The sequence below is a fragment of the Pangasianodon hypophthalmus genome, chromosome 5 (assembly GCF_027358585.1).
Source record: "Pangasianodon hypophthalmus isolate fPanHyp1 chromosome 5, fPanHyp1.pri, whole genome shotgun sequence".
In the NCBI taxonomy this organism is placed as follows: Eukaryota; Metazoa; Chordata; class Actinopteri; order Siluriformes; family Pangasiidae; genus Pangasianodon; species Pangasianodon hypophthalmus.
Genome location: NC_069714.1, coordinates 14457131 through 14474386, shown reverse-complemented (window position 1 = coordinate 14474386; position 17256 = coordinate 14457131). Strand labels below are relative to the sequence as shown.

The window sequence follows — 17256 nt, the reverse complement described above, 5'->3', positions numbered from 1 at the left end:
AGAGCAACTCCATTTACCTCCATTGTTGCTGCCTAACAACTGTGCTTTTATGGTATTCTAATGTTCTTTGACAGCTCCCCTTCTTTTCATGATACCGGACTGGGCATCCCTGTTGAATTAACTATTGTGCAGCACGCATTTTTATTCAACGCAGGCACAGAACATGGAGGAAGAAACTGAACTTTATCTCATGTGCTGTGCAGCTCTGGTGGCTTCATAAGGGCATGCCAGCTTCTGAGCTCTAACAGCTCTGACCGTAGTTGATGGATTTCAAATACTGAAGCTCACACAGAAGACAATGAGTGCATCAATCAAATGCCATGCTTTCTCACCAAATTGAAAGGTACAGAATTTGTGGAACATTGGAGAGCTATATTTAATTATGCACAGACACTGGGTGGGTACACAGCAACCATATTCTGATGCAATGAATACATCATGATTACTCATGTTTGTATTTCACACATTTATATCAGGGCAGATTACATGAGTTTTTTTAGTGGTCTTTAAAGTGCCACATTACAGTGCTTATACAAAACTAATTACTGCTTACCAAGTGGCATGTCCAGCTGTATCTGTACCTGTCTAGAGTTGTACCTTTTGTCCATAGGAGAAGCTCTGTCCATCGCTGGCTCTCCTCCAGGAGATCTCAGGCAGGGGTTCACCCTCAGCTTTACAGGAGATCATAGCAGCGCTGCCCTCCACGGCTGTCACGTTTCTCAGCTTAGTGATGTGTGGTTGGACTATAAGCAGAATAAAACAGACCATCCATAATGTATAGTGAAAAACAAGTTATTTACAAAGCCATCAAATAAGCCAAATCAAAATGTTCTAAAAATTATGTGATACTGCTAAAATATAGACAGTTGATTGTCAATTGGAATGCAGGCACCATGCATGCTTGAATACACATGCGTACACAAACACAATTACTTATGCTTATGTTATATATTTTGTGATGATTTGCTTTTTGTGTGGGATTGATGATCAATAGAGTAACACCTTTCTGCTCCAGGTGAAATGGTGTAAGAGAAGCTGCACTGCTGCACTTACCTCAATAAATATACATAAGAGCTTTTATCCCACAGGTCACATTTTAATATCATAAATCAATGAGACACAGATTTATATCTGTGGCCCCTGACAGTGCATCAATACATATGAAACAGTCCCACTGAGCAGTTCTGTGTTTAATATGTCTCCTGACACGTTCAAAATGAATTACCCCAACATAGCAATCCTGCTGTTGAGATTACAAAGATAAATAACTGAAACTGTGTATGTTTGCAATTTAGACATGGTTCATTAGTCTGCAAAACTAATTACATGATGAGATCAGAAAAATAAATGCCTGAAGTCAAAGTATCTGGCAGTACTAAATAGAAAGAAAACTAGAACTAGAAGCTCTTTGAGGGAGTGGTGTCATATAAGCATGATAATAATTGTATATTTCAGTACGGTTCTATGAGATTAGATAGAGCATGTCCAGAGAACTGAAACCTAAGACTCTGACATGGACTTTATTAGAATGAGAAATAAGTCTTATTAGTATGGAGAAGTGAGACAGATGAGACATATGGTAAGTTAAACTACGTTTCCCATCACCCTTTGCAAACTAACCTCCCATGCAATAACTAGGCATCATTGAAATGAACTCTGTGAAAAATGTCCTTTGCTTGCACATTGAAAGGATTCTGATGACTACAGAATAAATCTCCATACATTTACATGAGCTGACAAGGTGCTATCTGAATAATCTAAGAGGATGCTGGCAGCTTCATGAAAATCTAAATTGAAATTCTTGGCCATAAAGAGAGTGTCACCTATTTTCTTAAATTATTTTATGAACCTGTTTATGGCAAAAAAAAAAAACTCTCTCATTCCTCTTAACAGCAGAATCTTTTCTTCTCTATAACTTCTCTGCACCCAGTCATACTTTTTTATATTACCTGCATTGTGTTATATACACATATACACGTGTTATAGTACACATTTAAGCACACAATCAGATGTACAGCCATGTGCAACAGCCAAGTTCTATGGTAGACTAATTTGAATGTAAATTGGCACTACATTTGTGTCTATCAACTACTAAAAAATTAAGGGTTGCACCAAGTGACATAGTTTCAATGCAGTTGGTGTAACTTTAAAATTTACACCAACCGCCTGTTAGGTGCAACATTCACAGTAAATAAAACCAGTGATTCTTTTCAAACAATTTGAACAATGCTGCCATGTGCAGAGTAGGAAGAGCATTTATGTCTAAAAATCCATTTTGTTTTCTCTGTATTCTGTTAGGAGGATTTCTTCATGTAGATAGTTATAGGACATTACACTGGACATAGAAAACTCACAGAAATATAGTTTCTGTAATGGAACATGTAAACAGGAGGGATTAAGGCTATTTTTATGTCAGCGAGTGTAGCAAGCTTTTTCCTCAGGCAGCAAAATGTTAGCAAATAGAGATACTGAAATAATATTTTAAAAATCTGTAATATTATTTTGTAAGATAAATGTAATATTACATTGTTGTTTGGTGTATTCAGATGTGGATTAAGTTTGTAGGCATTAGTTATTTGTCGCTGCCATGGCTTGTTATGAAAATGCTGTTAAATTTGTTGCACCAGAGCCCAAGAAACAGAATTTACATTTATATTTACCTCATTCGGCTACGATTATAAATGGTGCATACCAGTATAAAATAGAAATACAAGAGGTGGTAAATTGAGTTACCACTTTATTGTTACCACAATTATTTTGATTTTTCTCATTTATCTAGGGTTAACATATAACTAAATTGTAGTAAATATATTACACTGAAAAAAGACAGACATTAACACGACCCAATCATGTAGAATTTCCTCTTGTTGTTGATGTTCTTTCAGCTGTTAGGGGTTGCCACAGCAGATCACCTTCCATTGTCCACATATTGACTTGGCATAGGTTTTATAGAGGCCCTTCCTGATACAACCCTCCCCATTTATCCAGGCTTGGGACTAGCCTGTGCACCCCCAGTGGCTGGGGTTGGTGTCCAGCATGGGGCTCAAACTCATGATCCTGAGATAAAGAGGCCCATGCTCTACCACCTCTACCACCTGGGCGGTTTGTAGCATTTCCTGTTAAATATTTAATATTTCCTGTCAGATTGTGTTTCTGATTGGCTGGTAGTGGTGAAATATTTCACTCTCTGCGACACAGTTTTGATCTATGATCACTTTATGCACTAATAATTATGTACCTTGTCCCTGGTGGTCTAGCAGCTAAGGATCCCGCGCTCTCACTGCTACGGCTCGGGTTTGATTCCTGGGCAGGGAACCAACCCAGCCACTGGGAGTGCACTCTCAATGCTGGTCCCAAGCCCGGATAAAATGGGAGGATTGTGTCAGGAAGGGCATCCAGTGTAAAACCTGTGCCAAGTCAAACATGCGGACCAATGATCCACTGTGGCGACCCCTAATGGGAGCAGCTGAAAGAACAACAACAACAATTATGATGTAACTTAATTGTCTGTGGTGAAACTGAAATTTGGCATCACTGAAACTAACTACGCCCAATCGTTGGGTTTTACATCCTGACTTATGATAGTACTTATGTTCAGCTAGCCCCTGATATGAAAGATCAATCTGACATTCAACTGATGTGGAGTTTTCCAACCAAATTTCTTTTTATTCTTTAAAATTTAAATTTGTGCAGCCTTATATCTATTTGTAAATGCTTGAGAGATTATAATGATATATTGATAAATTATATCATTATAAAAATAAACTACTGTAGCACGAGTGCACGAGTTATGTAAGCAGGAAAAAAGATAGTCCTCACCAAATACTTTGAGAAAAATCTCACGCTGCACATCGCCAGCCTTGTTGGAGGCCTTGCAGGTGTAGGAGCCGCCATCGTCCTGTTTAATGTTGCGAATAGTGAGTGTGGTACCTCGGGCTCGCATTACATACTGCTCTGACTCCTGGAGTTCAACTCCCTTCCTACCAGACATAACAGGGTAAACACATTTCAGCCTGCTACAGAAACATTACTGCTCAAAATGCAAAAGTATAAAAAAAACATAACAGAAAAGAAATATAAAGCTGCAAGGATACATAATAAGTAGCACAAGTAAAAACAGAGAGAAAGACAGACAAAACAAACTATGTTACAAAATATCACAGTTTTATTCAGTCATTTCTCTGCACATTGGAAGAAGTAAACATATAACTCAAGCTCTATACATAAAGGTGCACAGTGGCAATTGAGCAGTTTATTAATATTACATAAAGTATATTAATATAAGAGTAATTTAATGTATTTGGATTGAGTGGAAATGAAATCTGTTTAAAGCAGAGGGGCATATGTGGCAACAGACAATTAAGAAAAAAAAAATACTGTGAGAATACTGGGAGTCATACGTAATAGACACATTGGCCATGTGTGGCATCGGAGCCGCTATAGGACTGGATGACACTGCATTGTGAGTGGTATGATATATGATTGAACTAGTCTTGATCAGACATAGAGTAGGCAGTCACATATAATTATCTTACAACCTGTTTTAGAAATTTCAAGAATAATATATATAATGTCATATCAGAGAGATTAAGGTGAAACAGTACAGTCATAGTAAAAATATGGCCTGAATCTTGAACAAGCAACTCAAACGGCATAACAAAAACAAAGTACTCACTCTTTATTCAATTCCCAATTATATACAAGAATAAATAAGTAAATGCAACTTGAAATACAATTAAAGTGCAGGTTTCAGCAGGTGTACTTTAATTGGTGGTGCTGTCTCAGTGTTTCCTTTAGAGTTTGGTTAGACTCATTCATAAAAGGTCAGCATGCACCAGTTCTTGGCACCAATTGGACTCATCTTCTTCTCTTGCCAATCTCAGTAGAGGTAATTACAGTGATTGAGGGCCTGTAATCAACATGTTGGGTCGCCTGTCACTCAAAGCCCACACATTAGAGGTGAAAAGTGTCCACTCTGAAGCAAAATGTGTCATTATGGACCTTTTTTTGCGACTCCTCAATTCTTTTCTCAGACTTGCTGTGGGGCTATTATATGGCAAAACCCTCAACTCCTGAGAGAAAAATATGTTTTAAAGCACAAAACCTTTTAGGGGAAATTCATCTGTTTCATTTTGGGTTGTAACAGGACAGTTATTTTGGATAAACGATGTTTCTTAACATACTTATTCTGATAGCAGAATAAGAGAAAAGGTAACCATTGGTAAGGTATTGTTTTTTAGGCCACAAACCTAAAACCCTGGTGAATAAGGTGAATTTGACAGGTGGGGTGTCCTTCACATCATCACTGCTTATTGTTTGTTATAAATACACTACCAAATTCACAGTTTACAGGGTGTTGAACGAAATAAGGAGGTGTGTGTCAGGATGCAGTGAATTATACCTGTGCCAGGTAACATCAGGTTCAGGAGAGCCATAAGCCCTGCAGGTAAATGTCACAGATTCACCATAGTCAGCTGTTGCATTGAAGGACTGCTGTGGCACGGACAACACTGGAGGAACTGTTGGGGAAAGAACCCAGTTTGCTATTAATTGAAAGCTAGACCTGTTATTCCTGACCAATTTACTTACTATGTTACTATGACTATGATTTTTTTTTTTTTTGTATTTTTTTCTTGTAACTGTACAGTGTCCTTGGGTACCACGAAAGGCACTTATAAATAAAATGTTATTATTATTATTATTATTATTATTATTATTATTATTATCATATAAAATTATATTATTATTATTATATTATTATAAAAACTCCTGTGGCCCCTCTAACTTAAATTATAATTCCTAATAAGCCAGCTTTAAATTCACGCCCAGATACACATGTAAAACAGCTGCTTACTCACAAGTCATCATATTCCATGCATGCATTATCAGCCTTGACGTGACTGCACTTTAAAATAACAATGATAGAATAAATAAACAAAAGCACTTTCCGGCTTTAAATCAATATTTCCGATCCAGTTCAGTTTTATTATATTGTGAAAGGTTAATCAGGAGAACAAAAAGTCAAGTGGTTGGTCAGCGAGATGACCTATGAGATTCTACATTGACATTCTGATAAATTAGCTACATGTTCACAGTGATCTGTGCATAAGCAATTCTTAAAATGATTTGCACAAGATTTCTTTTCTTTTTTTATCAATATTCACATACCTCAATGCTTGCTTAACATAATGTAACTATTTTATATTCCATTCCATTATTTATTGAAGGTAAGACATATAATATACGGCCAGGAGAATGTGGACACCTGACCAATCATACCCATATGTCCTTGTTGAACATCCTATTATAGATTTAGCCCCCCTTTTGCTGTAATAACAGCCTCCACTCTTCTGGGAAGGCTTTCCACTAGTTTTTAGAACATGGCTGTGAGGTTTTATGCCCATTCAGCCATAGGAGTGCAAGAGGTTGGGCACTGATGTTGGGCCGGAAGGCCTGGTGTGAAGCCATTATTACGATTCATCCCAAAGGTGTTCAGTAAGGTTGAGGTCAGGGCTCCAACTCGAGTCCTTCCACACCAACCTTTGCAAAAACATGTCTTCATGGACCTCACATTGTGCTGGAAAGGAAATCTTAATGCTACCGCATACAAAGACACCCTACACGATTGTGTGCTTCCAACTTTGTGGCAACAGTTTGGGGAAGAACCAAGTATGGGTGTGATGGTCAGGTTTCCACATACTTTTGGCCATATAGAGTAATAACATGGAGGCTTAACATTTGTGCAGAGCAAAAAAATGCAATGCATAACAACCACATAATTGTAAAAATAGTTTAAATTTTTCCTAATTTGTGTTTCAGTGGAGCACTGATATTTTCTTAGCAAAGCAAAATTTTCAGCTTATTCTGCTATTTGACAATTTACATGCTTGTCTACTTTGTTTCCTTACTCCAGCTGTTTTGGGTTGACAAATGGATGGGACTCTGCCATCTAAAATGGGTGTCATTTTGAATTATGCTCCATTTAAGACATAACATAATTTAATGGAGTATGAGCTAGGGTAAAAAGATTAAATTAAGGGGATGTTTTATTCATGGTCAGTTTCAGGCTGGCTTGGCAGCATATTAGATCAACTAAAACATCTCTCTCCCCCTCTATTAGACACCATAAATGCACACACTATTTGTTAAACAGAACACACATAATGGGTCATTCTTTAGAAATGCCCAAACTACTGACGGTCTAGTTCGAATTAATTCACCAATCTTCCTGCAGTTATTATGTGATAGAGAATGCAATCAGTTGGTGATGTATGATTGTGGGGGAGAAGTTTAGAAAGAAATTGTGGGAGGTAGGCAACAGGATGATAAGAAGAATTTCTGTGACGGAGGCCCTTTGAAAGTGCAGTGATTGCAGATTAGCTGACGGCAGTGGAGGCTGTGATGGGGCTGTCACCATTATAGCTGAGGTTCAATTATTCCTCTTATAATCAAATATGTCTTCTCAGGAGAGAAAACACTGCACACTGCTTTGGTTCTGTGCTTGTACACTGTTTATGTCACCCTACTTCAATGCTAATAGACTACTTCACTAAATGTAAATCAGGCAGGTGATATGCCATTTTACACACATACACACACATTTTTAGATATTTTAATGTTATTATTATATATGTATATATATATATATATATATATATATATATATATATATATATATATATATATATATATACAGTCCTGGTCTGGAAGTATTTGTACAATGAGTTTTTGTGATTTTGCCTTTATACAGCACCACAATGGATTTCGAAGCATAGACTTTCAGCTTTATTTTAAGAGGTTCCACAAAAATATGGCATTTACCATTTAGGAATTACAGCCATTTTAAGCAAAGTACTTCCATTTTCAGGGGCTTAAAGGTATTTGGACAATTGACTGACAAGAAGTTAATTGACCAGGTGCGGTCCATTCCCTCGTTACCTCAAGACTAATGAAGTAGATAAAAGGTCTGGAGTTGATATCAGGTATTGAGTTGGCATTTGGCAGCTGTTCAACTGGAACTACCAATATGAAGTCCAAGGAGATCTCAATGCAAGTGAAGGAGGCCATCATTAGGCTGAAAAAACAACATAAATCTATAAGAGAGACAGCAAAAACCTTAGGTGTGGCCAAATCAACAGTTGGGTACATTCTTAAAAAAAAAGAAAGCACTGGTGAGCTCAACAACATTGAAAGGCCTGGAAGACCACTGAAGACAACTAAAGTGGATGATCGCAAAATCCTTTCCTTGGTGAAGAAAAACCCCTTCACAACATCAACAGAAGTCAAGAATAGTCTGGAGAAGGTAGGCGTATCATTGTCAAAATCTACAATCAAGAGACGCCTTCATGAATGTAAATACAGAGGGTTTACAACAAGGTGCAAACCACTGGGAAGATTCAAGAACAGGAAAGCCAGATTAGACTTTGCCAGAAAACATCTAAAAAAGCCTCCCATGTTCTGGAATAAGATTCTTTGGACTGATGAAACCAAGATTAACTTGTACCAGAATGATGGGAAGAGAAAAGTATGGTGAAAGAAAGGAACAGCTCATGATCCAAAGTATACCACATCGTGTGTCAAACATGGTGGAGCCAGTGTTATGGCATGGGCATGTATGGCTGCCAATGGAATGGGCTCACTGGTGTTTATTGATGATGTGACTGCTGACAGAAGTAGCAAGATGAATTCTGAGGTGTATAGGGCTATACTCTCTGCTCACATTCAGCCAAATGCTACAAAACTGATAGGACACCACTTCACAGTGCAGGTGGATAATGACCCTAAACATACTGCGAAAGCAACTCAAGACTTTTTGAAGGCAAAGAAATGGAATATTCTTCAAAGGCCAAGTCAGTCGCCTGATCTCAACCCAGTAGAGCATGCTTTTCACTTAATGAAGACAAGACTGAAGGCAGAAAGACCCACAAACAAGCAGCAACTGAAGGTGGCTGCAGTGAAGGCCTGGCAAAGCATCACCAGGGAGGAAACTCAGAATTTGAGTTTTGAGAACATGGGCTCCAGACTTAAGGCAGTCATTGACTGCAAAGGATTTTCATCCAAGTATTAAAATTATGGTTATATATAGTGACAAATATTATGTCACTTTGTCCAAATACCTTTCAGCCCCTGAAAATGGAGTGATGAAAATGGCTGTAATTCCTAAATGGTAAATGCCATATTTTTGTGGAACCTCTTAAAATAAAGCTGTAAGTCTACACTTCAATCACATCTTTATTGTTTTATTTGAAATCCATTGTGGTGGTGTATAAAGGCAAAATCACAAAATCTCTGTCATTGTCCAAATATTTCTGGACCTGACTATATATATATATATATATATATATATATATATATATATATATATATATATATATATACATACATATATATTGCTTTTGTGATTTTGATATTTTAGATATTTTAATATTATAACATATACTATACACCACACACTCACACACACACACACACACAGACATATATATATATATATATATATATATATATATATATATATATATATATATATATATATATATGTCTGTGTGTGTGTGTGTGTGTGTGGTGTATAGTATATGTTATAACATTAAAATATCTAAATGTGCGTGTGTGTATGTGTGTAATATGGCATATCACCTGCCTGATTTACATTTAGTGAAGTAGTCTATTAGCATTGAAGTGGGGTGACATAAACAGTGTACAAGCACAGAACCAAAGCAGTGTGCAGTGTTTTCTCTCCTGAGAAGACATATTTGATTATAAGAGGAATAACTGAAACAAACAAACTTACTGCCCTTACAGAGGTGAGAATTTATGTGTGCTAGAGGGTCACACTGGTTAACATCTACAAAAGTATATCAGAAGACAGAAAACATATCTGGCACTGTTGCCAAGGGAAGCACGGCATGCAGAACGGAGGTGAAGAAAATGGTCTATTTCTTTTGTTCTTGCATGAGTAACTGTAATAACTATATGAATCTAATCAAATCCAATATATTTTAAATCATAATACACATAGATTTTGCGGTCTTTACTTGCAGAGCAGTAGCATTTGTACAATAATAATTCTCGAGCCGTTCATTTATATGAGACCTTGGCCACACATTCCATGCCCATTTCCTTGTTTTTGCCTGAGTACTCCACTGATATTGGTGGCTTTGACTGCCTGCATGTTTTTTTGACTAAGTTATGGTTTTTGGAATTTAGGCATTCAAAATATAAACTATCACACATTGTTCAAAGTCTTTGCATTTGTGATAGTACCATTAAAATATACTGATATTAAAAATTGCTTAATTTTAATAATTAGAAAGTATTCTGAAGGATCATGGCAATCACAGCCTTTGTTTTGAGACTGAAAAAAGTAGAACCATTTTGAAGGTCTAAGGAAAACTAACATGTCTATACTAAAATATTGACTTAGAAGTCATAATAGTACTCCTATTGTATAATGCCACATAGGCACATATAGGACATGATGAGGCATTTAAATAAAACACACTCTACACTGGGTTTGGTAGTCAGGCATTGAAGTCCAACCAGATTATCACTGAATTTCTTGCCAATCAATAGCTATTTTCCAAAGGCTATAATCTAATTGAACTCATTCCCAGATGAAAGAACCCAACTGGAACAGCATTGCTAATATGAGACATAATTGGGCATAAAGACATCAAACCAGGCCAGTCAAGCATCTGGCTGAGGCTTAAATCACTCAGCAAGTTTGGCCATTTAGCACCGATCAGCTTGCCATAAAAACAGGTCATTTTACAGTTCTCTGTCTTTAGTTAAATGTTTTTGCTAAATATAAGGGGAAAAACCCAAATCTTTTAGTTAATTTGACATATATTAATCAAAGACACAAAGAGAGAATAGTCTTTATGTTTTTGTGAGTATATTTCCTATGTCTCAAACTGATTCAAATTGAAAAGCAGACACACTAATATGTTTATACGGCGTGCAGCGGTGGCTGTGTGTGTGTGTGTGTGTGTGTGTGTGGTTGCTTCATTTGTTTTAGGTTAGCCTCTGATGTGTGTTGTCATGTCTGCCAGATTATCGGCCATGCCTCATTGAGCAACCTTATTAGATCAGTGGGAGAGATTTCAGTGGGGTGCTGTAGAGACTCTGGCCTATGTTCACCCTCATCACATCAGACATAAAATATCATGGTTAATCTCTCCATATCATCGCTGTTCATCTTCAGCCAAAAGTCCAGTATCATCATCATGATGGCTAATAGCTAGGAGATCATAGTCTTCTATACAGGGCAATTTTAATAGAGGAAAGCAAAATCATCACTGAGTATTAGCTTTGATTTCAGGAACACTGTGCACTGAATCATTCTGTTGAAATTAAAATTATATCTGTACACTGTATAAAGGGTGCAGGGTATGCCCATTGTTCAAAAAAGTATTGAAAATAGTGCTCTAGGCACACCTGAAACTATTACTTTTGCTGATTCTCTTTTGCCAGACATCACTATGAGTATTCACTGCACAGCCATTATAGCACTTTGTCTGTGATGCAAAACTCACCATTGACAACCAGGATGATATCTCTGAAGTCAATCTCACCCCTGGCCTCCACTCGGGCTTCGCAGCGGTACACACCCTCATCTGCTTTAGTGACTCTCTGGACTTGTAGGTTGTTGTTTGGTAGGAGCTGAAACTCTGAAAAGGAAGCCATGGCAAATTAATTAAAAAATCCTAATTAAAATATCAAAAGAGCTATATTTACAGCTGAGAATGGCATTTGATTACACTATAGTCATGTTAACGGCACGATTTCTAAAACCAAGGATAAAACATTCCATCAAACCCCTTTAATTTTACAATCTAAAAATAGTCTGCTTTGAATTTAGAGTCAGACCTAATAGCAGAATAATAAAACTTGTCTTGAGTCTTGATTTCTGTCTTTTTTCTATAATACATTACTTTTTGAACTTTGAAAACTTAATTATTCCACTGCAGAAATTACTTGCCTCTAAAAAGTTTTTTTTTTCCCTAGACTTAACCAGAGACTCACTGTCAGTGTCCTCAGTGATCTCCATATTGTTGTAGTACCATGCGACCACAGGCACAGGGGAGCTGGTGACATCACACACCACCTCGGCCACATCGCCCTGCCGGAACTCCTGAGGTGATGGCACCTCCCTGAATGTTAGTTTTTCTGGGAGGACAGGACAGCACAGACCACAGATCATAGCAATATTATATGATATTTTAACAGAAAAAATGTGCTCTTTTACTGGAAAGGATGACAAATGGTTAAATGTGGTGGGCTGCTGTGTGTGGGGGTGTCTACGCAAGTCCTTTCACACTTGTACAGGGAGCTACCCCCATCCACATCATATTTTCTTTGTCCATAAAAAAATGAAAGAAGATGATTGACTCCTGTTGATTCAGGAGGACCCGTGGTGATCACTCTCCACTGCACATCAATGGCGCAAAGGTAGAGAGAGTAAAAAGCTGCAAATACCTTGGTATGCACATCATGGATGACCCAACCTGGAACCTCAACACCATCTGCTTATCTAGGAAGAAGAAACCCCTGAGCAACCCCACTTCCTGTAGAGGTGCAAAACTCCTTATTTCCATCCACAAAACCTTTTACAGGGAGTCAGTAAAGAGTATCTTGGCCAGCTGTCTCATTGTTTGGCATGGCAACAGCACCAGCTCAGACTACAAGATCCTACAGAGGATTGTAAGGACAGCTGAGAAGAGTATTGTGGTCTCTATTCCCACCACTGAGACATTCTATCACAAGTGCTGCATCTGCAAGGCCACTAGCATTGTGGATGACCCTCACACCCCTCTCATCAACTCTTCACCCTGCTGCCATCTGGCATATGGTATGGGTGAATCCGTGCCACCACTAGACTCTGCGACAGCTTCATCCCTGAGGAGGTCAGACTGCTAAACACACTTCTGCCCCCAACACCCACCTGGATTAATCAAGACTCTTCCCAACACACGCCTTTGAATGATCACACACCCATTTGATAGTGATACTAGACTAGTGCACTTGTATATTTGTGTACTGATTGTACATTTTGCAAATGTAGTCCTACGTACCATGCTCCTGTATTATTGCTCCATAGTACGTAAGAAACATTACCATCCAATGTATACAAGTTATATAGAGGATTGGCAATAAAACCCACTTGATTTGACTTGATCCTATTCCAGAAACACTGGAGGTGGTGTGGGAATACAGTCTGGATAAGACACCAGTGCACCGGCTAAAACATTTCATCTTAATGAGTTCATCAAAAGAAGCATGCTGGCTCCTTCATATCTGAACAATCCCTGACTTTGAACCACATAAATAAATAAATAATCATAAAAACAAGAGCAGGAGACATGTCTACTTCTGCTATTGGAACAGTTCCTAGAGTCTAGTTAGCACTTTGTCTATGATTATTCACAGTTACACAAGTGAGAATTAGTTGAGATATTCCATTAAATCAGTTTTTCACACGCTAGCAAGTGGAGCGCTCAGGTTGCGTGGGAAACCGTAGCATATAGCAGCTTCTCTCCTTCAGAAAAAAGAAATGCTTAAAGAGAATGAAAAACTTCATCAGTCCCACGTCAGCACATCAGCTCTGAGTATTGATCTGTGAATCATGCCTGTTTACACATTTCCTCTGCTCAAAATATATCTTCCTGAAGAGCTCTCAGTAAATGCCAAGCCTGCTACAAAATCAAAAGCTCAGAAATGAGAGAGGAAACTTACACAATATTTCTGGACGTTTCATAGCAACCTATTCATTATATGCAGTAAAGATTAATAAAATCACCTAAAATAAAGAATCTTTATCATGATGACTTTATCTTTCCCTTTAAGATCTTCTTTGGCTTTCTGTTTAGCATATTTATTTCAAAATCCCTTTAAATCACGTATGTTTTTTTGTCTCTTGAACTAGAACTTTTCCTATTTTCTTCACATTTCACACATTTCTTCCATTATCCTTGTTTTTATTTCACTTTACCTACATCTACCTTGATGCCATCATTTTCACATGAATGTAAACGAAATTCGAGCTGGATAACAGTCATCTTGCTTAAAGCATTCTGTAGCCACTGAGAAAATGTCATTCTGCCATGGCTTCCATGTAATGTCTCCTCATTTCTGTCCCCATTTCTTCAGCATGTCATTTCTCTCTCCTTTTTTGTCTCTTTTTTCTCTTTGTTTCATTTATCCTTTCTCACTCCCTGCACTTGTCATGTGCCTCAGCTGTCTCATTTCTTGAAGAATTAAATTTAGGTTTACACCAGCCTCTTTGTCAAACATCATCAAATGAAATGCACCCTTTTAGGTCTGATTGGGAAGCTGTTTTTGTAAAGGCATTGAATGCCATCCATTCATTATGAAAACAGCTTCTTCAATAGCAAGCTTTTGCACGTAGTGGAGGAATCATGCTCCATATATATATATATATATATATATATATATATATATATATATGCTGAAAAATTGTGTAGCATTACAAAGAATATTTCAAAGAATATCTGGTGGTTACAAGGCAGTGAATACCGTAGTTGGACTACATGTAAAGCTATTTATTTGTTTGAAGGAGAAATGTGCGCTGCCTTCTTACATTTGTACTGACAGTTATCTTTGTTGCATGCAGAACATACATTAAAGCCTGCATTATACACTCAACTATACATACAACTATACACTCAAATACCTTGTGCCTGCAATCACTGCATATCTTATAAGGTGCATATATATTTTAACAGGTACCATATATGCATATTTTGTAAGTATATATTTCAGTGCTTAATTTGTCAGCCCCTCTGTAGCTGATTTATTAATGGAAAGGGCCCATCACTGAGCAAATATATTATTTGGATTGTGGACTATTCTCAGAGCAGTACTGACAGTGACATGGTAGTGGGTGTCATTGTGGTATCAGTGTGTCACTGCTGGGTTTAGAATAGACCAACAACCAAAAATATCCAAGAGCCATGATTTGGTCAGAAACTGACAGTGATAAAGGGCTAGACGATGACACACAAATTGTGTATGGAAAAAGCTATAAAGCTGTATTTAGAGTTGAGTTAAGCATGCGTAGAGAGGATTTAATACCAAAATTGTGCTTACTGGTATTCAGACCTCAGAGGAAACTACAGACTTAGACACTAATCAGACTGTTACATGAAAATTAAACGCGCAGAACGGAGTTACAGTACGTGTGATTCTGACCGTGGGCATTTTTCTTGCATGATATCAGCTCAAGTGAGGACCCTAATCCAGCACCACTGTCTGAAAGTTGTAACTAAAAACTCATGTAACTAAAATGCATCACACTTAAATTTATATTTATTTCAATCTTCTCATTCATTTAGTGATTCAGTGATTTTACATTTTTATTTTTTTAAACTGTCTCTCAATTTTATGTTACATTGTATTACATTTGAGAGCACAGAAAAAAAAAATACTATTTCCTTTTAAGGTCTGCTTTTTCTATCCCAGATTTTTTTTTCCACAGCTTGCATTTAAAGGCAGTTTAAAGGCTATTGAAAAAAACATTTCAGATGCTTCTAGTCAAGAACAATCTGGCAGACCAGAGGTGTTAACTACATGCAGGTAATACTACATCAGATAATTTGTCTTGTAGACAATGTATTATTTTGGACTTAAGTTGCCAGGTAGTGGTAGATGCGTCTTATTGTTGATTTCCAAGTCCAAAAGTTATATGAACTTCAGTGTTTAAGAGCCCCAGCAAAGCTTTTGTGACTTCTGCACCAGCATATATACTGTACACTATTATGTCATTAACATATCAGTGTTGTGCAGTACATAGCAACAGCTACAGTAAAAAATTGTAAACCTACAAAGTAACCTATACGGTAAGCGGCAAAATGCCCACAGAGTGCATATAATGAAACACAAAAAAATGTTAGGGCTCATCATAAAGTTCTTAAAATGCCAGTGAAGTGGAAGCAATGTTAACTGAGTTGTGTAAAAAATAAAAGTATTAACCTATCCCAGGTCAGGTCACATAACAATGAGAAAGAAAGGCTATTTTAAAGACACATACATCTCTTTTCCCCGTTGTAATAAAAATATATGCGCATCAGGTTGTATGTGGCAAATGGTAAAAATAGAGCCTAGACTTCCAAATGTTAAGGACTGCCTCTAGCAATAGATTTGTGAGAGTAAAGCTGTCGTTTATCAGTGGATAAAATGTTTTCAGGGTAGCCTGGAGTCAAACATGACCCACATTCAAGGAGACCCGCAACACTGTCCACTTATGAAATTATGGCTAAGATTAAAATAAAAAAATTAAAAGTGACTAGAAGATTCTGAATTAAGTTTGTCATGAGTCTGCAAATTTTTTTCCAACACTGCTAAATCCTGCTAAAATCCTGTTTTCTGAAAAGCCACTCCTAGTTTCATATGCTTTATTAATACTGGTATTAGGTTTATGGTTGTAATGCTGAAATAAACTCCAAAATCAAAAAACATCATCACTGACAAAGACAAAACAAATGTGAAGATAATATTGTTCAAGGTTTAATTTGGAAATTTGTAGCTGTTGGCTAGATATTTAATCAGGCCTTATAAAAAGGTCATAATTCATATGAAGGAGAAAATTGCATGAGCTGTGCATCATGTGTAGCATGCAAACCTCCTCCAGATACAACTACTTCCTGAAAAATCAAAATAAAGCTTAAAAAAAAAACAATTTCATGTCACCCACGATAATATAAAACTGAGTAATGTAACAGTTACAGACATCCAGCTTTGCTTCTAAAAGTGTGTATCAGTTGGAGGCCATTACTTTGTAAAAGCTACAATAATGATGAATGTACCTTATTAATAAATGTGAAATCTTAGAACTTTATGATCAGGCCTCTTGTGGCTGACACTTCAGTTGAAATTGTGACTTCTACAATTTTGCTGTTAGTGATGCCACATATTTTTCTTGTAAAACAATACCTAATATATTTTATAATTATGTGTTTTTATTATGTTGTCACTAAAAGGGAATGTGAGTAAACTGTTCTGAAAGCTTTCTCACTAGGAAGTCTTGTACCTAAGAAGCCCACTCTGCATGCAGAAAGCGTGTGTGACAGTATAAAAAAAACAACCTTTTTTTCTCTACAGAAGCCCAGTCTGACATGTCACAGAGCTCCTGTCGAGCTCCTACCCACAAGTTTTAACCAGGATTTAGCCTGGCCTCTTATTAAGTTTCTCTTTAGCATGGGCCAAGCTACCTGAAAAACTGACATGCTTCCCCTGACA

General features: G+C 37.2%; 1 protein-coding gene across 2 annotated transcripts in view; it reads right to left on the bottom strand.

The window, feature by feature from the left end:
• The window catches only part of ncam2 (neural cell adhesion molecule 2), a 164217-nt gene that overhangs the window by 30992 nt on the left and 115969 nt on the right, over positions 1-17256 (bottom strand). For both annotated transcript variants that reach the window (XM_026913261.3, XM_053234095.1), the window contains exons 4-8: positions 12025-12168; positions 11535-11669; positions 5402-5519; positions 3820-3980; positions 598-743 (exon numbers count right to left, since the gene is read on the bottom strand). In XM_026913261.3, coding sequence (XP_026769062.3) covers positions 598-743; positions 3820-3980; positions 5402-5519; positions 11535-11669; positions 12025-12168 — 704 coding nt within the window. The remainder of the gene's footprint in view (positions 1-597; positions 744-3819; positions 3981-5401; positions 5520-11534; positions 11670-12024; positions 12169-17256) is intronic.